Source organism: Oryctolagus cuniculus, chromosome 5 (assembly GCF_964237555.1).
Source record: "Oryctolagus cuniculus chromosome 5, mOryCun1.1, whole genome shotgun sequence".
NCBI classification, from domain to species: Eukaryota; Metazoa; Chordata; class Mammalia; order Lagomorpha; family Leporidae; genus Oryctolagus; species Oryctolagus cuniculus.
Window position 1 is genome coordinate 139,970,927 of NC_091436.1, and position 22,747 is coordinate 139,993,673.

General features: G+C 48.4%; 2 protein-coding genes across 5 annotated transcripts in view; one reads left to right on the forward strand and one right to left on the reverse strand.

Moving 5' to 3' along the window:
• Positions 1-18,392: 18,392 nt before the first annotated feature.
• LOC100349247 (HLA class I histocompatibility antigen, B alpha chain) lies at positions 18,393-22,522 on the reverse strand. 4 transcript variants are annotated; one of them, XR_011388738.1, is made up of 8 exons: positions 22,368-22,522; positions 21,715-21,984; positions 21,238-21,513; positions 20,036-20,311; positions 19,184-19,589; positions 19,064-19,096; positions 18,880-18,927; positions 18,393-18,764 (listed from the first exon to the last, which is right to left on the reverse strand). XR_011388738.1 is itself a non-coding variant. In XM_008262668.4 (8 exons), the coding sequence occupies exons 1-8, from the start codon at positions 22,435-22,437 to the stop codon at positions 18,760-18,762; spliced, it is 1,092 nt and encodes a 363-aa protein (XP_008260890.2). In that variant the 5' UTR covers positions 22,438-22,522; the 3' UTR covers positions 18,393-18,759. The 4 variants fall into 4 exon arrangements, 3 of the variants coding, with proteins under 3 accessions (XP_008260890.2, XP_069930394.1, XP_008260892.2); XM_008262668.4 differs by having other exon boundaries at positions 19,476-19,589; XM_070074293.1 differs by lacking the exon at positions 20,036-20,311 and having other exon boundaries at positions 19,476-19,589.
• A 79-nt stretch (positions 22,523-22,601) lies between these two features.
• Positions 22,602-22,747, forward strand: part of LOC100355380 (patr class I histocompatibility antigen, A-2 alpha chain) — a 69,989-nt gene continuing 69,843 nt past the window's right edge. The window contains exon 1 of the mRNA XM_070074295.1: positions 22,602-22,727. The gene's annotated coding sequence lies outside the window, so the exon portion shown is untranslated. The remainder of the gene's footprint in view (positions 22,728-22,747) is intronic.

Here is a 22,747-nt window from a genome sequence, read left to right on the forward strand (position 1 = left end):
AAAAGGGAGCTTGTGGTGATCTTGGCCATGGAGTGTGATGCTGAAAGTGGAATTTAGAATGCTTTACTTAGTAATTGATTTCCAAATGGATAGCAGACCAAAAAAAAAAAAAAAAAAAAAAAAGAATAGATGTAGGGATATTGGAGAATAAATAGTTGCTCAATGTGAAATGAAGGAATGCCTGGATTAGATTAATTACACATGAGAAGTCCAGGGAAGCCAGGCCTAATGCTGTGCTAAGCCAGAAGAACCGTGTGGCTGTGAACAGGACCAGGCTCTCCAGAGAGAGATGTTGGAAGGCGGTGGCCCTGTGGGTCCACCCTGCTCTGCCTGTCCTCCCTCCCTGTGGGAGGTGATTGTGTGTAGGGTTGGAGACCAGCTGATAGGCAAGCATTTTATTTAGTCAGAAGCACGGTGAGTGGGAGGGCACATGTAGAATGAGAGGATAAACTATAGACATAAACACCTGTAGAGTAATCTTAATGATGCGAGTACAGAGGATACTCCATGGTGCAATGAAAAATACGAGATTGGAAGTCAGACGTCAAAAGTTCAAATCTAGAAGTCCTACTGTTTACTGGTTATATAGCTTTGGCATTTTTCATCCATAAACTATGTAGAAAGTCATAAAAGTTATTTTCTGTAAAGGGATTGTCTAGTTAATTCCAGGTTTATAATGTGAAAGGTATTTGTAAATAGTTTGATATGAGTTCCTAAGATAACCTGTCACTTTGTTATATGTATTTTATTTCCTTTAGGCTGACTGCAGTGTCCAAGATGCATGAAGGGAATCACTTCCAGGTTATGTCTATTTCTTCTGGAAAATAAGGCTTGAGTACAAAGGTGGCACCAAATAAATCAAGAATGAAAGCCTCAACAAATGTTTAACAAGAGGGGTGGAGTTTTTCTGTGTTGTGTTGAGAATCCATCCTTGTGTTTAGTCAACTGGAGTGTGTACATGGACTTTTTTTTTGGAAAGATTTATTTTATTTATTTAAAAGACAGAGTTACAGAGAGAGGTAGAGCCAGAGAGAGGTCTTCCATCTGCTGGTTCACTCCCCAGTTGGCTGCAACAGCCAGAGCTGTGCTTATCTGAAGCCAGGAGTTTCTTCTGGGTCTCCCACATGGGTGCAGGGGCCCAAGGATTTGGGCCATCTTCTACTTTTCCAGGCCACAGCGGAGAGCTGGATAGGAAGTGGAGCAGCCAAGTCTCAAACCGGCGCCCATATGGGATGCTTGCACTGCAGGCGGCAGCTTTACCTGCTACACCACAGTGCTGGCCCATACATGGACTTTTGATAGTGCTTCCTGCCTTTAGCCAATAGGACAGTTTACTCCTCCAACACCTGACGTAGGTGAAAATTCAGGAATTTGTTGGGGTCGATATTCTGATAAGGTTGTATCTTCTTCCCTCTGAGGATGATTTGTTTACAGTCTTCGCTCCCTGCACATGTGGGTACAAGATATCTGGCAAAGTCAGAAAAGCCTGCTATAGATTTTGTCTCCAAATCCAAGAATTGATCCTTTGCAAGGTTATACTGCTTTTATGAGTATTTGAAAATAAAAAAGAGGTGGTGGTAGAAGAGATTGCAGGTTATCTCTGTTTCTTGTCCTCCTCTTCTCTCATAAAAGAATTTTTAGCTGGGTACATGGCCGACTAAAATAAAAGTTAGCCTGCCGTGGCTGTGTGATTGCCAGTGAGGGTGAGCAGAGATGCTGCGTGCAGCGTCTGGCTCTGGCTCATGCCCCTCCCCACTTTGCTGCTGCCTGGCCTGAACATGTGGTGGGGAGCCATCTGGGACCAAGTGGATGTGGATGTGAGCAATTCCTTGGGTAGGAATTTCCGAACTTTGCTGCACATTAGAATTACCCCAGGGAGCTTTCAAAAGTCCCAGTGCCCAGGCTACCCCCTGTACTGATCAAATGAGAATGTTTGGGAGTGGGAGCCAGGAATCAGTGTTTGTTTGTTTTTTTTTTTTTTTTAAGCTTTATTTGCAAGGCAGAGTTACACATAGTTACACAGAGAGAGGAGAGGCAGAGGCAGAGGGGTGGGGTTTCTTCCATCTGATGGTTCACTCCCCCAATTGGCCACAACGGCTGGAGCTGCACTAGTCTGAAGCCAGGAGTCAGGAGCTTCTTCCAGGTCTCTCACATGGGTGCAGGGGCCCAAGCACTTGTGCCATCTTCTACTGCTTTCCTAGGCCATAGCAGAGAGCTGGATTGGAAGTGGAGCAGCTGGGTCTGGAACCGGTGCCTGTATGGGATGCCAGTGCTTCAGACCAGGGTGTTAACCCACTGTGCCTCAGTGCTGGCCCCAGGATCAGTTTTTTTTTTTTTTTTTTTACAGAGTGGACTGTGAGAGAAAGAGAGAGAGAAAGGGCTTCCTTTTGCTGTTGGTTCACCCTCCAATGGCCGCCACGGCCGGCGTGCTGAGGCCAGCGCACCGCGCTGATCCGATGGCAGGAGCCAGGTACTTATCCTGGTCTCCCATGGGGTGCAGGCCCAAGCACTTGGACCATCCTCCATTGTACTCCCTGGCCACAGCAGAGAGCTGGCCTGGAAGAGGGGCAATCGGGACAGAATCCAGTGCCCTGACCGGGACTAGAACCCGGTGTGCTGGCGCCGCTAGGCGGAGAATTAGCCTATTGAGCCGCGGCGCCGGCCAGGATCAGTGTTTTTAAAAAGTGTCCCAGTGGTTTCATTATGCCGCAGTTTGGGAATCACTGCCTCTGGGATTGCAGGGTGAAAGCATTGAAGAAGTCTGTGTTGCTGACAGTGGACCGGTCTAGGGACTGTGTGCAGCAAGGCCATCACATGTCTGAGAACTGGACTTGAGCTTCTGTAAGCCCATTGTTTGCAGTCTCTCCTCCAGCAACTGAACCTAAATGCCTATCGGTGTATAAATTCATATGTCTGTGTACCAGGGTGAGTTCCTGTCTTCAAAGCTGACCACCTGCAGTTCACAGGATAGTGTTGTTTCCATGTTGTTCTAGTTTCCAGGAGACCATTCACATACGGGCTCAGAAGTTTTTTTTTGAGATGCTCTGGCAGTAACTACTTAGCACTTTAAGTTTACCCACGTTGTTACATGTATCATTAGTTCATTCCTTTTTGTTGCCGAGTAGTTTTCCATTGTAGATATTGCCACAGTGTTTACACATTCACCAGTGGAGGGCTATTATGAGTAAAGCCGTTAGTATTGTGAGCCTGAGTGTTTAGTTCTCTTGCGTAAATGCCTAGGAGTAGAATTGCTGGGTTATCTCAGTATATATTTACATTTAGAAGAAACTGTCCAAAGTGTCTGTCCTGTTTTATGTTCCTGCCAGCAGTGTATGACAGTTCTAGTTTGTTCTATCTATGCCACATGTGGTCATGTCAAGTTTTCTGTTTTACCATTTTAGTTGGTGTGTAGAGTGCTTGTTTACCATTCATATATCTAGTTTGATAAATGTTCAGACTTTTGCCTTTTTTATTTAAAAAATGATTTTTCTTTTTTTTTATGACTGAGTTTTGCGAATGCATATAAATTCTGGATGTGATACATGTTTTGCATATATTGTCCATGGCTTGTCCTTGCATTCTTTTGAGAGTATCTTTCAGAGTATCCCCCTCTCCCCCTCCCCTTCCCCCTCTACCTCTCTCCCTCCCCCTCCCTCCCTTCCTCCCTCCCTCTCTCTCTCTCTCTCTAACTCTGCCTTTCAAATAGAAAAATTAATCTTAAACTATCTTATGAAGAGCAGGTTTTAATTTTGGAAATTTCATTTATGATTTTTTTCTTTTATGAATAATGTTTTTGGTACAGTATCTAAGAAGTTGCTTTCCAGTCTTTTTTTTTTATATATAGATTTATTTATTTATTTGAAACAGACTAAGTGAGCTTCCGTCTGCTGGCTCATTCCCCAGTTGGCTTCAATGGCTAGAGCTGCGCCGATCTGAAGCCAGGAGCCAGGAGCTTCCTCCAGGTCTCCCACATGGGTGTAGGGGCCCAAGAACTTGGGCCATTTTCTACTGCTTTCCCAGGCTATAGTAGAGAGCTGGATCAGAAGTGGAGCAGCCAGGATTCAAACCAGCACCCATTTGGGATGCTGGCTATGCCACAGCACCAGCCCCTGTGAGGGGTATTGATCAGTAGAGCTATCTTTTCTTGCATTTGTCTTGTCCTATTTTGTATCAGGGTAATATGAGGGTCTTTGAGGAAGTTCATAGAAAGTGTCCATTGGGGGCAGTGTTCTGGTGAGGTGGGTTAAGCTGCCACCTGTGATCTGGCATTCCATATGAGCACCAGTTTGAGTCCTGGCAGCTCCCCTTCCAATCCAGCTCCCTGCTAATGCATATGGGAAGGAGCAGAAGATAGCCCTAGTACTTCGGCCCCTGGCACCCACATTGGAGACTCAGATGGAGTTCGAAACTCCTGGCTTCTGTCTGGCCCAGCTCTACCTGTTGGCAGCCATTTGGAGAGTGAGTCAGCAGATGGAAGATCTCCCTCCCTCCCTCCCTCCCTCCCTCTCTCTCTCTCTCTCTCTCTCTCTCTCTCTCTTTTTCTTTGTAACTCTGATTTTCAAATAAATAAATCTTTTAAAAAATGTATACTATGAAAAAACTACATGTGGATTTCAAAACTTTGGGCGCCAAAATAAACTTACCTTTTATTCTATTTTTTTTCCCAGAAACCTTTTATTTAAGGTATACAAACTTCATGCATTTAATAAATACAAATTTAGGAATGTAGTGATTCTTCTCACCCTACCCACCCACCCTTTTTCCTCCTCCCTCTTCTATTCCCATTCTTATTTTTTACTAAGATCTATTTTAAATTAACTTCATATACATAAGATTAATCTTACACCAAGTACAGAGTTCAACAAATAGTATTAAAAATAAGATAAAACAAAACTGTTCCTCTAACGAGTACTCAAACAGTATATTTCACTTTGTGTTTCTATGGGGGTGCAAACAGTTGAAATCTTTACTTAATGTATACTAAACTGATCTTCTGTAAAAAAAAAAAAATTATCAATTCCCAACTTGACTCTCACTGGGATTAAACATGACAATAGGTCTGATCTGATTTCATCATCATTTAAAAAAAATCATCTATTATTTTTCACTTTATGTTTCTGTGTGGGAGCAAACTGTTGAAATCCTTACTTAATGTATACTAAGCTGATCTTCTGTATATTAAGATAATCGAAAATGAATCTTGATGTGAATGGAAGGGGAGAGGGAGTGGGAAAGGGGAGGGTTGTGGGTGGGAGGGACGGTATGGGGGGGAAGCCATTGTAATCCATAAGTCGCACTTTGGAAATTTATATTCATTAAATAAAAGATAAAAAAAAAAGAAAATCATATGATCAAAATCAATAAATGCAAAAAAGTAAAAAAAAACCAAAAAAAACAAAAAACAAAAAAAACACTGTTCCTCAACAGTCCAGACAAGGGCTGCTCAAAGTCATCCCATGTCAAAGTGTCAATTTCACCTCTATAGATTACCTCTTAGGTTCTCTGTTAGTTACCACAGGTCAGGGAGAACATATGGTATTTGTCCTTTTGGGACTGGCTTATTTCACTAAGTATAATGTTTTCCAGTTGCATCCATTTTGTTGCAAATGATGAGATTTCTATCTCTCTTTTTTTTAACAGCTGTGTAGTATTCCAGGTGTACATATCCCATAATTTCTTTATCCAGTCTTCAGTTGATGGACATCTGGGTTGAATTCAGTCTTTTTTTTTTTTTTTTTTTGACAGGCAGAGTGGACAGTGAGAGAGAGAGACAGAGAGAAAGGGCTTCCTTTGCCATTGGTTCACCCTCCAGTGGCTGCTGCCCCTGCGCACCGCGCTGATCTGAAGGCAGGAGCCAGGTTCTTATCCTGGTCTCCCATGGGGTGCAGGGCCCAAGCACTTGGGCCATCCTCCACTGCACTCCCTGGCCACAGCAAAGAGCTGGCCTGGAAGAGGGGCAACCGGGACAGAATCCGGCACCCCGACTGAGACTAGAACCCAGGGTGCCGGTGCCGCAGGTGGAGGATTAGCCTATTGAGCTGCGGCGCAGGCCTGAATTCAATCTTAGCTATTGTGAATTGAGCTGCAATCAACATGGGAGTACAGATAACTCATATGGTGATTTCATTTCCCTTGGGTAAATTCCCAGGAGTGGGATGGGTGGGTCATATGATAGGTCTATATTCAGATTTCTGAGGTATCTCCATACTGTCTTCCACAGTGGCTGTACCAGTTTATGTTCCCATACACTTAACTTTTAAATACATTTTTTTTCCATAAAAATTTTTGAAGAACCTTAGTATTACCTCCATTTTCTGGAGGAGATTGTGTAGACTTGGTATTACTTCTTCCTTCAGCCTTAGAATTCAAAGGGAAACCTCTTCCGTCTATTATGTTGCCATCTCCTCTCCTTTAGCTCTGTGTCACAGGGCGGTGTTCTTTCGTCTTCTGCCCTGTCCCTCCCCCACCTGAGTGTGCTGTGGAGCAAAGTGCAAGTAGGAAGTAGCTCCCCTTTTATCTGTGGCTGGTGTGCTGTCCTTCAGCAGTTCACAGATAATTTCAGCCTGGTGCGTCTGACCCCTCTGCTTGGTGGTGCCGCGTTCCGCAGTGCTTCGCCTCCGGTGACTTGGTGCTGAAGTTGTGCCTCTGGCAGTGTGTGTCTGTCTATCTGGATTTCAGATTGCTTGGATAGCTTTCTGATGGGGTTAAGGAGAGTAATGATTATGAGGATAATTTGGCTTTTTCTTATTAGGACCTTATCAGTGATCTTTCCAGCACTTTCTACATCAAAAGTAGAAGCCAAAAGTCAAAACTGGTGTGTTCTGCCATATTTATCATGTTTATCAGTAAAGGGCTTTACTCCATGGAAACAGATATTTCCGAGTCTGAATGATGAAGAGTGTCTTCATATTCTAAGACATGGTGGCTGTGGAGTTACCAGTGCTGCCAGCTTTCTTGAGTGATAGACATTGTACCTTTTATTTATGTTCTCTGAGGCTTTAGTGTCATGAGTCAGACATTGCCTCAGGCAGTTATTTTAAGGTTTCTTGCAAGGTTTATGCCTCATTTTAAATTCCTTGGTCCTTGGCTAGACAGGTTTTCTCATTCCTGGGCTAATCTTGTGGCTGAATTTGAATCAGTCTCCAAATGACGAGTTTTCAGATGCCCTCTGCTGACTTCCCAGACCTTGAGTAGGGATGTGGCCCTTGGGAGTGTGTGTCATGGTGATGACGTCCTTATCCTTAGTTTTTGTTCTAGTCCCAAAGAGGCTCTACTGGGACACATTCCCAAGCTGGTCTTTACCTTGTTAGTCTCTCATGCTCTGACGTCTTCTAAATGACTGAGAAGTTGCAAGGTTTGATCTCAGTGGCGGGAGGGGCCAGCATGTCGGCACTCTTTACTGTTCTGGAAAGAACATGTGAGACCAGAGTGAGAGATCTGTGACAGGAGGCAGTGAAGTGGTTATGGGGAAAAACATGAGCTGTTCCTGATTTGGTCCTATCAGGGTGAGCCGTTGTCTGACAGTTTTCAGAATTGCTCCTCTGAGCTTCCTCATTTCCCAGTCTTTGCTGGTTAAACTGGAGGCTTGATGCTTAGGTACTCACAGTACTGTGGTCCTTTATGCAGCCCAGACCAATTTATCCTTGACAGTGTAGTTTGCTTTCTCTCTGGTTTGGTCAACAATGTGGGGAGTCATCCTGGTAGATATCCTACTTCTAGTTGCTAGCTTCTCCTATCCTAGTTGATCTTCCATATTTAAACCAGAAATAACACCCTATAATTGCTGCTTAACAGCCTTAATAACTGCTTTTTGTCTGGTAAGCCCAAATATAGTCTTTCATCATTCTGATTAAAGGACCACTACTTGCTTTGCCATGGTGATGGCCAACATTACTATTATTACATTTATTCCTGTTGAATCCAGATGCAGCTTTAGATATTTTCATTATGCTGTGTTCCAAGCAGCCACAAATAATTAGGAGTTGGCTGGTAACATGAAACCTGTGTTGGTTTGGGTTCCCCAAGAAGCAGAGTCTGAGACAAGCATATGAGTGCAGATAGTTTATTTTGGAAGTTATCCCAGAAAATGTCCCAGTTGTTACTGTGGATACCCACATGTGTGTCCCACTAGAGGACTGAAGACCAAGATACTCAGAGGTGCAGCAACCAAGAGATGAGGAAGCTGGAGTCTTTGCGTACCACTCGTTGGCTGAGGTCTGCTTGTTGGGGGTATGAAGCATTTCCTGTTTGTTCTTGGTGCAGGCTAAGGTTGTGGTGTCAGCCAGTGAGACGGTTGCAGGGAGAGCAGTCTGCAGCAGAGGTGCATGCCCAAGGCGGGCCATGCTCCATGGGCAGATGCCTTGTGCAGTTAGCTGGTTTAATGCCCTGCCACCACCTTCCTGAAGTGTTGAGTAATTTTGAACAAGGGACCCCCAAGTTCTGTTTTTCACTAGATTCTACAAAAAATAGCTAGACCGCGCTGTAGCAGGTAGGGAACATTTGGCCCACAGGCCGTATAAGACCCACAAAATCACTCAGTTGGTCTGGCCCTGCCAAGGCAACCACAGGTGGGACCTACAATTCACTAAATCTGTAGCAGGCTGATTTTTATTGATAATTTTTTATGACCCATGATTGATGTCATAAATATCCAAATGGCCTTTGGCAGAAAAAAGGTTCCTCACCCTGCTTGGTAAGGGAATGTGAGTAGGGCTTCAGTTGCTTCTGTTAAAAACCAGTATCATATTTATCATACTTGTAAATTTTAAAATAGAGGCTATTCGTTTTTTTTTTTTTTTGTTTGTTTGTTTTTTTGTTTTTTTGACAGGCAGAGTTAGAGAGAGAGAGACAGAGAGAAAGGTCTTCCTTCCATTAGTTCACCCCCCAAATGGCCACCATGGCTGGCGCACCACGCCAATCCAAAGCCAGGAGCCAGGTGCTTCCTCCTGGTCTCCCATGCAGGTGCAGGGCCCAAGCACTTGGGCCATCCTCCACTGCCTTCCTGGGCCACAGCAGAGAGCTGGCCTGGAAGAGGAGCAACCGGGACTAGAACCGGCACCCCAACCAGGACTAGAACCTGGAGTGCCAGTGCTGCAGGATTAGCCTAGTGAGCCAGCCAAAATAGAGGCTATTCTATGCCTGTTGTCCAGGACTACACTTACCATGGGATGTGCTCAATGAATGTTTTAAATGATTACATTTTGTTTCCTGTTTTTGTTTTTGACAAATGAAAGTCTCATTGAAGTGAGAACCCCAGGGTCCTCATCTCCAGTCCTTCCTCCTAGCTACCCATCCTCACTGGGTTCTACTCCTGCTTCTGTCTCCCTTCATGTACTTGTGACGTGGGTGTCACAACCTTTGAGCTGGAAGGGAACAAAGGCAGACATGTCCTAGTGTGGGTAAAGGATTGGAATTGAACTTGCTGCCGAAGGATGGTGGAGGCAGGAAGAAATCTTTCATAGGGAGTATATTGTAGGCAGGAACGTGGCAGGTAGAAGAATACTTGGGATTTGTGGGCTATGTTAAAGGGTCTTATGTTAGTTGCTTCTTGCTCTGTTTTCCTTGAAGATTGGTGATTGAAAACAGTGAACATTTCTCTCACAGTCTGTGAGTTAGCAATCTGGAAGTGGCTTAGATGAGTAGCTCAAGCTCAGTGTCTTTATGGCATGGCGGTGGCATCTCCAGAGTAGTGACTTAAAGAGAGAGCATAAAGAAAGCGACAGTGTTCTCTCTCTCTCTCTCTCTCTCTCTCTCTCGTGTGTGTGTGTGTGTGTTTACTTATGTGAAAGGCAGAGTTACAGAGCTGGGCTGATCCAAAGCCAGGAGCTTCTTATGGGTCTCCTGTGTAGGTGCAGGGCCCCAAGGAGTTGAGCTGCCTTCTGCTGCTTTCCCAGTTGCATCAGCAGGGAGCTAGATCAGAAGTAGAGCAGCTGGGATTTGAACCGGTGCCCATGTGGGACTCTGGCATTGCATGCAGTGGCTCTTCCTACTACGCCACAACACGGGCCTGCTACGATGTTCTTTATAACCTAGTCTCAGAGATCACATACCATCATTTCTGCCTTATTCTGTTTGTTAGAAGTGTGTCATTAAGAGCCCACCTCAAAGGGAGGGAAATTAGGCTCTGTTTATTTCAAGGGAAGAGCACCAAAGAATTTGTAGATATATGGGAAGATGGCCACTGAGTTTAAAAGATTACACTTGGTATGTGTGCGGCCTTTGGAAGTAAATTCCCATGCACTTTACCTGTGAAGTTGCTGATTTGATTTGCATTGTTTAGTCACCCTTTCCATTTGATGATACAGTAAGCAGGGTTAATAACTATCCTTTTTTGTCTGAGAAGATAAAAAAGGACCCCAAACCTTAGAGTGGACAAATATGGAAGGAAAATATGTGAGTGTACTATCAAGGGGATATGGTAGTAGTTTTCACTTTTTTTGTTTTTAAAGGTTTATTTATTTGAAAGTCAGTTACAGAGAGGGAAGGATAAACAGATCCAGGGCCAATGCTGGCATCCATGTGGATGCTAGTTCAAGCCTCTAAGGCTAGCTTTTCACCAGGACTGACACAGGTCTTTACGAATGCTGTGTTCAATGCCCAGCAAATTACGAGACTTCTAGTCTGGCTACCACTGACTATATCACATGCAGACACCACCCCCGTGCAGTGTATCTCTGGATGCCGTTCCCTATGGTCCTTCGGCTCACTGTTTCTCTGTTCTTGGATGGTTTTCTTACACTAAGGAGCCGCAGAGATGAGAGTTACAGACTTCCAGTGCTCCCCCCACCCCGGCTGTCTTCTCTGTGTGTCTCTACCTTGCGTGTTCTCACTGTCCCACCTTCTCCCCTTTCACTTTGTCCCCTCCACTCAGTGAAACTGCTGGGCCATGTTAGAGCTCCTTCTCCCCGGGCTGTGTCCCAGGAGCAGTGTCCAGAAGGAAGCTGGGCTCTTTGCATACATCATTTATGTGGACCATTACATTCCTTGGTTGCCAGCTTTTTTCATTCTGTTTCCCAATTCAGTTTAATCACTTGTTAATAATTTATTTGGTACCAAAGAAGTACAGTGTAATAAGAAAAGAAGCATCTGTTAGAAAAACAGCTCAAGGGGCTGGAGCTGTGGTGTAGCAATGCTGGCATCCCATCCCATGTGGGCACTGGTTCGAGTCCTGGCTGCTCCACTTTGATCCAGCTCTCTACTATGGCCTGGGAAAGCAGTGAAAGATGGCTCAAGTCCTTGGATCCCTGCACCTGCATGGGAAACCCCGAAGAAGCTCCTGGCTCCTTGCTTTGGATCAGTGCAATTCTGGCTGTTGGCTCCATCTGGGGAATGAACCAGTGGTTGGAAGACCTCTCTCTCTGTCTCTTTGTAACTCTGCCTTTCAAATAAGTAAATAAGCATTTTTTATAAAAGAAAGGTATCACCAAAAAGAAGCCAGACAACTTGGCCTCGCCGCTTTCATTGCCCTTCTTCTCTTGGGGAGCACAGTCTCTGGGACTCTGAGTTCAGTGTCTGAGTATCTTTTTTTTAATATGATTATCTGAATTTGTAGTGGTTAAGGCACAAGAATAAATCTACTCTATGTTATTCTGTCATGGCCCCAAAGCAAAAGTCAGTAGACTGAATTCTTTTTTTTTTTTAATTTATTTTTATTTTTTTTTATTTTTGACAGGCAGAGTGGACAGTGAGAGAGAGAGAGAGAGAGAGAGAAAGGTCTTCCTTTGCCGTTGGTTCACCCTGCAATGGGCGCCACGGCCGGCGCGCTGCGGCCGGCGCACCGCACTGATCCGATGGCAGGAGCCAGGAGCCAGGTGCTTTTCCTGGTCTCCCATGGGGTGCAGGGCCCAAGCACTTGGGCCATCCTCCACTGCACTCCCTGGCCACAGCAGAGAGCTGGCCTGGAAGAGGGGCAACCGGGACAGAATCCGGCACCCCGACCGGGACTAGAACCCGGTGTGCCAGCACCGCAAGGTGGAGGATTAGCCTAGTGAGCCGCGGCGCCGGCAGTAGACTGAATTCTTAATTCAAATTGTTATAATTTTACTTTCTAAAATTAAATTTGATTCTTGAAAAATAACTAGAAAATTTTTAGTTTCCTGTGTTTTGTAACCATTTTCAAATTTTGTCATATTTTCTTTATACATAGTACTGGTTATGTAATTTTCTCTTTCATGATGCAAATATTGATGTTTTATGAAATTCTTCACTGTTCCATCAGTGTGAGAACTGGTAGAAACAACAGTGAAATATTGGCTATTTTACACTTCGTATCCACTTACTGCTCTGAACTGCTCTTTCTGCATTTACAGTGCTTTGTGTTAATCCTTTGACATGGGTTAAATATGGATTTTTGTTTCTTCCAATTTTTGGGCTATAAATCCAGGACAATTGTAAAGCAAAATCATAGTTTAAGGTTACTTTGGGCCCAACCAAATTATAAAACCAGTTTGGGCAACATATCTGCGTGATTGCTGACTGGTGTTTGGAAATTCTCAAAAAACAGTTGTTTGCTTTTTTTCCTCTTTCAGAGTAACTTTCCTGACGGTCTTGTGTGTGGTATGAAACATCCCTTTTCTGACTGTAAAGAAATGCCCCGGGTTTGTTGGGCACAGAATCTCTCCCAGGTTCTCCCTACAGAAACTGTCTCTGAAGACTGTCCTGTGTGTGCTGGACCCCACACACCTAAGAAAACCGAGACTGACGTGTCTGCAGATTTAGCAGATGCCCCAGGGTAAAGGCAAGTTTCTTCCCCGGAGTCCTGCCTGTGTTTGTATTTTGGCTTAGAGGATTATACTCTTGCTTGTACTTTTATACTTTTGGATACATTTTACATTTTTTTTTTAAAAAAGATTTATTTGACAGGAAGAGTTACAGAGAGAGAGAAAGAACAAGAACTTCCATCCACTGGTTTACTCCCCAAATGGCTGCAGCGGCCAGAGCTGGGCCCATGCTGAAGCCAGGAGCCAGGAGCTTCTTCCAGGTCTACCATACAGGTGCAAGGGCCCAAGGACTTGGGCCACCTTCTGCTGCTTTCCCAGGTACATTAGCAGGAAGCTGAATCAGAAGTGAAGCATTTGGGGGCCGGCGCTGTGGCGCAGAGGGTTAATGCCCTGGCCTGAAGCACTGGCATCCCGTATGGGCGCCAATTCTAGTCCCAGCTGCTCCTCTTCCGATCCAGCTCTCTGCTATGGCCTGGGAAAGCAGTAGAAGATGGCCCAAGTCCTTGGGCCCTGCACCTACATGGGAGACCTGGAAGAAGCTCCTGGCTCCTGGCTTTGGATCAGCACAGCTCCATCCGTTGCGGCCTTCTGGGGAGTGAACCAGTGGATGGAAGACATCTCTCTCTATCTCTACCTCTTTCTGTAACTCTATCTTTCAAATAAATAAATTAAAAAAAAAAAAAAAAGTGAAGCGGTTGGGTCTTGAACTGGTGCCCATTTGGGATGCCAGCACTGTAGGTGGAGGCTTAACCTGCTGTGCCTCAGTGCTGGCCCCACTTTTTTACATTTTATCTCAGAATTTTCCAAGTTGTTTTTATTAGGAGTCCTACGACTCAGTCTCCCACATTACTGGAAATGGAATCCCCATTAACTCCTGATTAATTCCTGCATTTAACCTGACACTAGGATCGCTGCTGGGATGCAGCACCATCTACTTGGCCAGTGCTGCTCTAAGTGTACTCTGTGGGCTAATGGTGGTCTGTGGCCCGGTTCTAACCATTCCTCAGTAAGATCCATACAGAAACTGGGAGTGAGGGTGAGCCAGTGAACTCTGCCTTTTCTCGGACTGGTAATAAGCAGAGATGCTCCATTTTGTGTCATGTCCTTTGGTCATCAACTGTTGATTAATGAGTTTGAATATCATGGCCTCTAAATTAGGATGGTTTTCATTTTTATTTTTAAAATTTCTATTTGAAAGGCAGAGGGAAAAGAGAAGAGGGGGAGAGAGAGAGATTCTCTGGTTCACTTCCCTGTAACAGCTGGGGCTGGGCCAGACCAAAGCCAGGAGCTGGGAACTTAATGCATGTCTCCCATGTGGATGGCAGGGACCTAAGTACTTGAGCCATTAGCTTCCAGCTCCTAGGATGTGTGTATTAGTGGGAAGCTGGAATTTGGAGTACAGCTAGGGCTCAGACCTTGGTACTCTGATAGGGGATGTGGGCACTGCACAAAATGCCCATCCCAAAGATGGCTTTTTAGAGTTTTGTGGGCAGTTAGATAAAACTGATGAAGTCATAGATGCTCTGCCTAGAAATATGTGCATGTATAGCAAAATATAAAGGTATGTGTTACACAGATTTTCTTAATTATTATAAACCAGTGTGTTTTTAAAAAATTTATTTTATTTGAAATAGAAGATATTCCATCCATTGGTTCACTCTTCAAATGGCCACAACATTCAGGACTAGGCTAGGCTGAAGTCAGAACGTAGGAACTCTTATCAGGGTCTCCCACGTAGGGAGTAGGGACCCAAGTATTTGGGCCATCACCTTCTGCCTCCTGGTGCATAAACTGAAGTAAACAAAGGCTGGACTGAAAAAAACACAAGGGAGTAAGTTGAGTCATTTGTTAATCATTCAACCAGTCTCAGATCACTATTCCAGGAATTGTGTTATTTTTCTGTCCCTCAGCACCTGAACTGCTTCCTGCATTAAGGATATTCCACACTTGCATAGCCTTGGTGGGAGGCAGGAACCAGTTCTGTCCATGGAAAAGGAAAGTTCTCTTTCCCCAGCATTAGTGCAGTTGCCACTACATGAGGCTTGGGCTCTCCCAGTCACATGATCCATCACCTGCCAGGCTCTGATCAGGATGGGATGCAAAATGCCTCTTAAGATGGCGCTGAATGGGGCTGGTGCTATGGTGTAATGGGTTGAGCCTTTGCGTGCTGCACCGGCATCTCATATGGATGCTAGTTTGAGTCCTGGTTGCTCCACTTCTGATCCAACTCTCCTGCTAATGGATGGACTGGGAAGGCAGTGGAAGATGGCCCAAGTGCTTGGGCCCTTGCACTCATATGGGAGACCCGGAAGAAGCTCCTGGCTCCTGGCTTCAGATCATTCCAGCTCTGGTTGTTGCAGCTATTTGGGGGTGTGAACCAGTGGATGGAAGACTTCTCTCTCTATCTCTCCCTCTCTCTCTAACTCTGCTTCTCAAATAAATGAAATTTTTTTTTTTAATGGCATAAACGTTGGGGCCAGTGTTGTGGCATAGAAGGTTAAGCCTCTGCCATCCCATGTGGGTGCTGGTTCAAGTCCAGCTGCTTTACTTCTGATTCAGCTCCCTGCTAGTGGCCTGGGAAAGCAGTGGAAGATGGCCTAAGAGCTTGGGCCCCAAACCTGAATGGGATACCCAGAGGAAGTTCCTGGTGTCAGATTGGCCCAGCTCCAGCTGTTGCGGCCATTTGGGGGGTGAGCCAGCAGATGGAGGACATGTCATTCTAACTCTGCCTCTCAAGTTTCAAATAAATGAGTGTCAGTAGTGACTGCGTGCCAAGCCACAGGGTCCATGTCCAGCTTTATGGTGTCAGCCGTAGGGGAAGTAGTACCTGTGTGGGACTTGATCTAGGGTAGACTTGTGGATTCTGTTCCTGGCTGTGTAGCCAGTCTTGAGCTTAGTCCTGTGTGACATATATGCACACATGTGTATGTAAATTCCTTATGTTTGGGGCCGGTGCTGTGGCACAGCAGGTTAACGTCCTGGCCTGAAGTGCCAGTATCCCATAAGGGTGCTGGTTCTAGTCCCGGCTGCTCCTCTTCTGATCCAGCTCTCTGCTATGGCCTGGAATAGCAGTGAAAGATGGCCCAAGTCTTTGGGCTCGTGCACCCACATGGGAGACCTAGAAGAAGCTCCTGGGTCCTGGCTTCAGATCAGTGCATCTTCTATCTGCTGGCTCACTCCCCAAATGGCTGTTGCGACCAATTGGAAAGTGAACCACCAGATGGAAGACCTCTCTCTCTCTGCCTCTCCTCTCTCTGTGTAACTCTTTCAAATAAATAAATAAATCTTTAAAAAAATTCCTTTATGTTTAAATTAGAAAACCTTGCATTCCATCATTTAAGAAGTGAGTGATAAATCTGTGTGGGGAGTAGATTCAGAAAGCAGCATTGAGAGTTTTATACTGAGCTGAGAGTCCTGTCCTATATCTTCCATCTGACTAAATCTGTCTCTCAGTAGAGGAAGTGATACGTATCTCCCAGCGTCATGCCTCATAATCAGCTAAATAGACTCTCCCTTTCCCTGGAACAAACAAGACTGTAATGTGGATTTAAGACCCGTCTTCCCCTGGGCATTTGGTGGTCACTGACCTCAGTGGTTCCCAATCTGGTGGGGCACCAGGATTGCTGCTGCATTTGTTATAAAGCATCCAGGTCTCTAAGCAGATCCACCATCTCAAGTATTGCACACAAGACCAAGGACTGCTTATTTACAGGCCTTATGGGGGAGGCTGACGCACAGATATGGGAGTTCTGGTCACTGTTCTTGCTACCTAACCATGTGGTCTGAAGACCAGCAGCGTCAGCAGCAGTCATGTCCTAGATGCAGAATCTCCTGTTCAATTACAGACCGTCTGAGCCTTACGTACCGTCCAGACGTACCAGCTCTGCAGCAACACTGGAGGTCCAGGGCTCATTCCTTGTTCTTTTTCTCTGACAGCCAGTCACTCCGTTTTTGTGGCATCACCCCTCATTTATTTCCCTGGCTCACACATTTCTCCTCGATGTCCCCAAACTTCTCTGTCCAGCTGCCAGTCCAACCACTTCAGCTGCAGTTCTGTAGACGTCTTGGCGTCCGCGTCTCTGCACTGAAGGCTGGCACTGTGCCCTCCTCACCTGTGCACCTGCTGCAGCCTTCCACCTCTCCACTCAGGGCAACTCTGCCTTCCTGATGACACAGTGTCACTTTTCACACCTGTATCTCAAACCCTTGGTTCAGTCTGTTAGAAAACTCATCTCAGAGTCTGTAGAATACCACTTCCTGGTGTGTCCAGTGCTCACAGCCCAGCTGAAGTACCTGACATCTCCAGCCTGGAGCTGGAGTCCTGAACTGCTTCCTTATCATTTCCCTCCTGCCTCACCCCCCACTATTCCTGTGGGGAGCAATTCGGACTAGACTAAGTTACTGGAATTAAGACTTATTCTATGCATCTGCTCTCCCACAATATGGCGCTGGGAGAGAAGAAAACAGCTTTTACACAGCTGCCTCCAGTTCAACCAATAAACTGTAGGACTTGCTCCTGATTGGAGAGCAGCGTACTCGGCGTGTGGGCAGCCGAGTTGGGATTGGCAGAGGAGGACTATAAAGGAGGAGAGAGACAACATGCACCAGGAACATCTAAGGGGAACATCTAAGGGAACACCTGTGCAGCCCCCGAGAGAACCGGCCGGCGGTGTGCCGCTCCCCTGCGGAAGTGGGGAATGTGGCCAGGGGGAACTGCCCTTCCACGGAGGTGGAAGGGACAGTAGCCAACCCGGGAAGAATCAGCAGCAAACCCGGGGAGGGCCGAGCAGACGAAAGAACAGCGCAGGGTCCTGTGTCGTTCCTCCACGAAGAGGGGGAGCGACAATTCCCACAGCACGTAATTCTAACAAGTATTTTATTTACTCTGAGTTTATCTGTCTCTTCACATTGGCAGACATAATCCCCAAGACTGGCCTGTTTTTAGTTCACTGATCTAGAGATAAATAGTGTGGTGCACATAGTGCTCAACAGATATACTTGAATGATCAGTTTAGAGCACCCCCACCACCACCACCACACACTGTCAGAATTTTTTAAGATTGATTTGAGAGGCAGAGTTAGGGAGAGACAGAGGTCTTCCATCTGCTGGTTCACTCCCCAAATGGCCGCAACAACCAGAGCTGGACTGATTTGAAACTAGGATCCAGGAGCTTCTTTTGGGTCTCCCATGCAGGTGCAGGGGCCCAAGGACTTGAACCATCAAATACTGCTTTCCCAGGCAATCAGCAGGGAACTGGTTCAGAAGTGGAGCAGCCAGGACTTGAACTGATGCCCATATGGGGAGCTGGTGCCACAGGCGGAGGCTTAGCCTACATGTCACAGCGTTTCTTGATGGAAGTAACCTCAGAGCAAATGCTTTGTGGCAGCTACAGAACAGTGTGCTGTCACATAGACGACTGCTCTCACATGGGAGTCCGTGCCGCCTGTACTTTACTCATAAGTGCTGTGCTCCCTTTTTCTCTCGGCTTTTGGTTTCCAGTCCTGCACAGCTCAACACATGATGACATTTCTGTCTTGGGAAAAGATATCCTAGCCTTATGAGCTCCATCTTCCAACCAAATATAAATAAAGATTGGAGTCTGCTGTATAAGTCCATGATTTTTGATTTGAACTGTATGGGTGTGAAGAGGGCATAGGTGAACAAACAAAATAGAAACTTAACAGCAGTTTATTAAGGTGAGAAGTTATGGGATCTTTCCTCTTTGCTATCCTACAGTCTGGATCCTTGAAAAAGATTGGGGAAGAAACAGAATAACAGTTGAGCGAATGGTCCAGAAGGAGGGCAAGAGTTTGATGGGTCTGAAAATCCATCTCGTGGTATCACAGACCCTCCCTCTGCAGGGGCAGACTGGGCCGCGGCCGGCGTGCTCGGAGTCGGCCATGCTCCCCAGTTCTTCCCATTATGCTGGTAGAACGCAGACATTCAGATGCTGACTGCAGAAAGGAATCAGGAGCTCCTGAGGTCAACGGTGGTGTCTTGAACAGATCTTGCCATGCTGAGTCTCGTACAAAGCAGCTGTCACACTGAGGAATAGTCAGGAAAGAACTCAGATCAGCTGCTCCAAGTGGTGACCTGAGAATGTCCTGACCCGGAGACTCCCCAGGGCCCCTCTCCCACCTAGACCCTCCAGGGTCTCACCTGTAGAAGCTGTGAGAGACCCATCAGAGTCCTGGGTACTGTCGCTGCCTGGGGCAGAACAAACAAGACCTGGTCAGAGGCCACGGGAAGTGTGGATGCAGGAGGAGTGGTGGGGTGCATGGACTCCCCCATGGCTCTGTCCACACTGCCCCAGGGCCTCAGGGGTCACCCCCTTCATCCTTACTTGCAGCCTGAGTGTAGCTCCCCCCTTCTCCACCTGTGAGAAGAAAATAGCCGGTCAGAGGCCAGCGAGCAGCAAGGGTTACGAGACCCTAAGGAAGCTTCCCGGCCCGTGACTGCAGACCTTGGGCAAGAGGGGGACACAGGGGAGGAGGTCTGCCGGAGGCAGGTAGCTCCCCTTCTGGAGGGTTCTCAGCCGGGCCCTTCCGCTCTGGCCGACCAGGTTCAGGCCCCCATCACTGCAGTCCCCAAGGTGGTAACTTGGTCCTTTATTTTCACACGTGGGCTACAGTAGCGTAAGTGTTCCAGTACCTGTGTGTGGACTGTGCTTCCTGTAAGCGAGGCAGGGCACACTTCTACCTGGCACTTCAGTCCATCAGTGAGACAAGAAAACCCCATCCTTCACCCTTCCCTACCTGAGCTCTTCTTCCTCTTTATCACAGCAATGAGCATTGCTGCGGTGACCACAGCTCCAAGAATGAGGCCAGCGATGGTTCCCACGATTAGTGCTGTGGGCTGGGATGACCGCTCTGGGAAAGGGAGGGAAGACGAGGGGCTCTGCTGTGGTTTGGGTATAGTTTGTTCTGCATGGTTTCTATGGCAGAAGTTCGTTCCCCAGCATGGCAGTGTTGAGCTGGGGTACCTTTAAGAAGTGGGTCCTGGGACACTGCCTGTGCTGCCTTTGGAAAGAATTAAGGTAAGACCCTGAGTTAGGGAAGAGCCCCTCCCTGTCTCACGATGGGGCTCTCTGCGCCCAGTCCCCTGCCACTGTGGTGCCATTTGCCACAAGGCTCTCACCAGAGCTGAGCTGAGCTGATACTGGCACCATGCCCTTGAACCATTAGAACTGAAATAATAAACCTCAGGTATTTCACTACCATGATGGACAAATTATAAAAACCAAGTCTCAACCCTGACCCTGCTGACAACTTCATGTTTTCCCTGACAAGAGGCCCCGCCCCCCTGCCCTCCTCACCCCATGTCAGGGTGAGGGGCTCGGGCAGCCCCTCGTGCTGCACACGGCACGTGTATCTCTGCTCCTCCCCAGAAGGCACCACCACAGCCGCCCACTTCTGGAAGGTTCCGTCGCCCCCAGGCCTGGTCTCCACGAGCTCCGTGTCCTGGGTCTGGTCCTCCCCATCCTGCTGCCAGGTCAGCGAGATCTCCTTAGGGTAGAAGCCCAGGGCCCAGCACCTCAGGGTGGCCTCTTGGTCAGAGATGGGGTGGTGGGTCACACGTGTTTCTGGGGGGACTGAGGGGGAAAATAGGGAAATTCAGACATTTTGCATTACCTCCCAAGGACCACGGAAGCAGTTCTCATGTGACCATCTGGGAAGGGACAGGGCGGCTGCAGAGGAGGAAAGTACAAACTGACACCACCCTGGGCTCAGCTCACGGTAGGGGGCCCCAGGTCTCTCAGGTTCTGGCCTGGGGGAAAGACCCTGAGACCTGGAAAAGCTGCACTCAGCCCCTGAAAGACATTGGGTGCAGGGCCGAGAAAGCCAGAGAACGTGACCCATGAAACCCAAGAGTAGTGCGGGTCAAAGGGAACTGACCAGTTATTTTAGGAATTATCTTAAAAAAAATTTTTTTTTGACAGGCAGAGTTAGACAGTGAGAGAGAGAGAGAGGGAGAGAGAGACAGAGACAGAGAGAGAGAGAGAGAGAGAGAGAGAGAGAGAGAGAGAAATGTCTTCCTTTTTCTGTTGGTTCACCACCTAAGTGGCCACTACGGCTGGTGTGTTGCAGCCGGTGCGCTGCACCAATCCGAAGCCAGGAGCCAGGTGCTTCCTCCTGGTCTCCCATGCGGGTGCAGGGCCCAAGCACTTGGGCCATCTTCCACTACACTCCTGGGCCATAGCAGAGAGCTGGACTGGAAGAGGAGCAACCGGGACAGAATCCGGCGCCCCGACCGGGACTAGAACCAGGGGTGAATCCACCGCAGGTGGAGGATTGTCCTAGTGAGCCACGGCGCCGGCCAGGAATTAGCTTTATCTTTCGATCCTGGAGAGGCTTGACCCCTTACTGTCCTGAGAGAAGGGCTGGCTTCAGTGACTCTCTAGTACAGGACCTGGGTTCCCTCTGGACCCAAGGGAGAGCAGTGTTCTGGTTGGCACCACTTTCCTCTCCTCTCGGGAGGCAGGTGACGAGACGGGAGGTCCGGAGGTGCCTTACGTACCTGGGCTCTGCAGCGTCTCCTTCCCCATCTCCAGGTATCTGCGCAGCCACTCCACGCACTCCCCCTCCAGGTAGCTTCTGCGGAGCTCAGCTTGACCGCACGCCTCCCACTGGCGCTGGGTGATCTGAGCCGCCGTGTGGGCTGCGGTCCAGGAGCGCAGGTCCTCGTTCAGGGTGATGTAGTCGGCGCCGTCGTAGGCGAACTGTTCGTACCCGCGGAGGAGGCGCCCGTCTGGCCCCAGATGGCAGCCGCACATAGACTGGTAGGTGTGAGACCCTGGCCCCGGCCCCGCCCCGTGGTCAGTCTTGGCCCCAGGGCGACACCGACGCGAGGTGACGGTCAGAGCCTCCTCCCACCCCGCCCTGAAGTCCCTCAGGTTCCTCTGGGGTCACAGGAGACTGGCGCCGTCTCAGCCTCGTGCGCGGCCCGGGCGCACGGACGCCGGGGACAGGCCGTGTGCGCCTCCTGGTCACGTACCGGCCTCGCTCTGGTTGTAGTAGCCGCGCAGGTTGTCGAGCATAACTCGGTAGTTCTGTGCGCTGCGCTTGACGAACCGCGTGTTCCGGTCCCAGTACCCCGGCTCCACCTGCCGCATCCACGGCGCCCGCGGCTCCACCCTCGGGTTCTCGGCGTCGCTGTCGAAGCGCGCGAACGGCGTGTCGTCCACGTAGCCCACGGTGATGTACCGGGCTTCCCCGCGGCCCGGCCGGGACACGGCGGTGGTGAAGAACTGCAGGGAGTGGGAACCTGCGGTCCGAGGGCGCGGCGCTGAGCTCGTGTCCTGGGTCTGGTCCTCCCCATCCCGCTGCCAGGTCAGTGAGATCTCCGCGGGTAGAAGCCCAGGGCCTAGCACCCCAGGGTGGCCTCCCGGTCAGAGCCGGGGTGGTGGGAGGAGCGTGCCGGGAACCGGAGAGACGGAGCCCGGGCTGGGGGCCTGTGGCAGAGCGCAGGACTTGCCGGTCAGCAGGGGTCGCAGGGCACGGAGAGGTTGCGGGAGGGGTCAGGACAATGGGTATGTTGGGGGACACTGGGCCGGGACGGCGGCTTCCCCGGGTTCCTGAGCCCCTGTCCCGTGGCGTCTACTCTTCTACCCCGCTGAGGCCGTCTCCGCACCCCGACCTCATACTCACCTGCCCGGGTCTCTGCCAGCACCAGGGCCCCCGAGAGCAGCAGGAGGGGCCGGAGCCCCAGGGTCCCCATCCTCGAGTTCAGGGGCAAAGACTGAGTCCCGACCAATCAGCTAGGACTTTAGGCTCAGGAACGGGCGAGGCTGATCTAGAAACCAATGGGAGTGAGACCCGAGCTCGCGTCACCGGCGTCCGGGCAGAAGAACCAGAGCCGGGTTGTGGGAGGGGAAGTGAAAGTGCCAGTCCTGGGACCCTGACCCCACGCGGCGCACAGCGGCTCCCAGAGTTCTCTTCCCGCAGTGCTCCAAAGTTTTCTATTCCAGGGTCTCTCCATGCGCTCAGGAATCAGTGAGGACCCCGAAGGTAATTTATTTTTCTGGATT

Coding starts and splice junctions, on each gene's coding strand:
- LOC100349247 (XM_008262668.4), bottom strand. CDS start 22,437: ATGGGGACCCTGGGGCTCCGGCCCCTCCTGCTGCTCTCGGGGGCCCTG. Junction 19,590..20,035: donor GCCCCTCACCCTGACATGGG/GTGAGGAGGGCA, acceptor TCCCTTTCCCAG/AGCGGTCATCCCAGCCCACA. Junction 18,928..19,063: donor GAGCTACACTCAGGCTGCAA/GTAAGGATGAAG, acceptor GTTCTGCCCCAG/GCAGCGACAGTACCCAGGAC.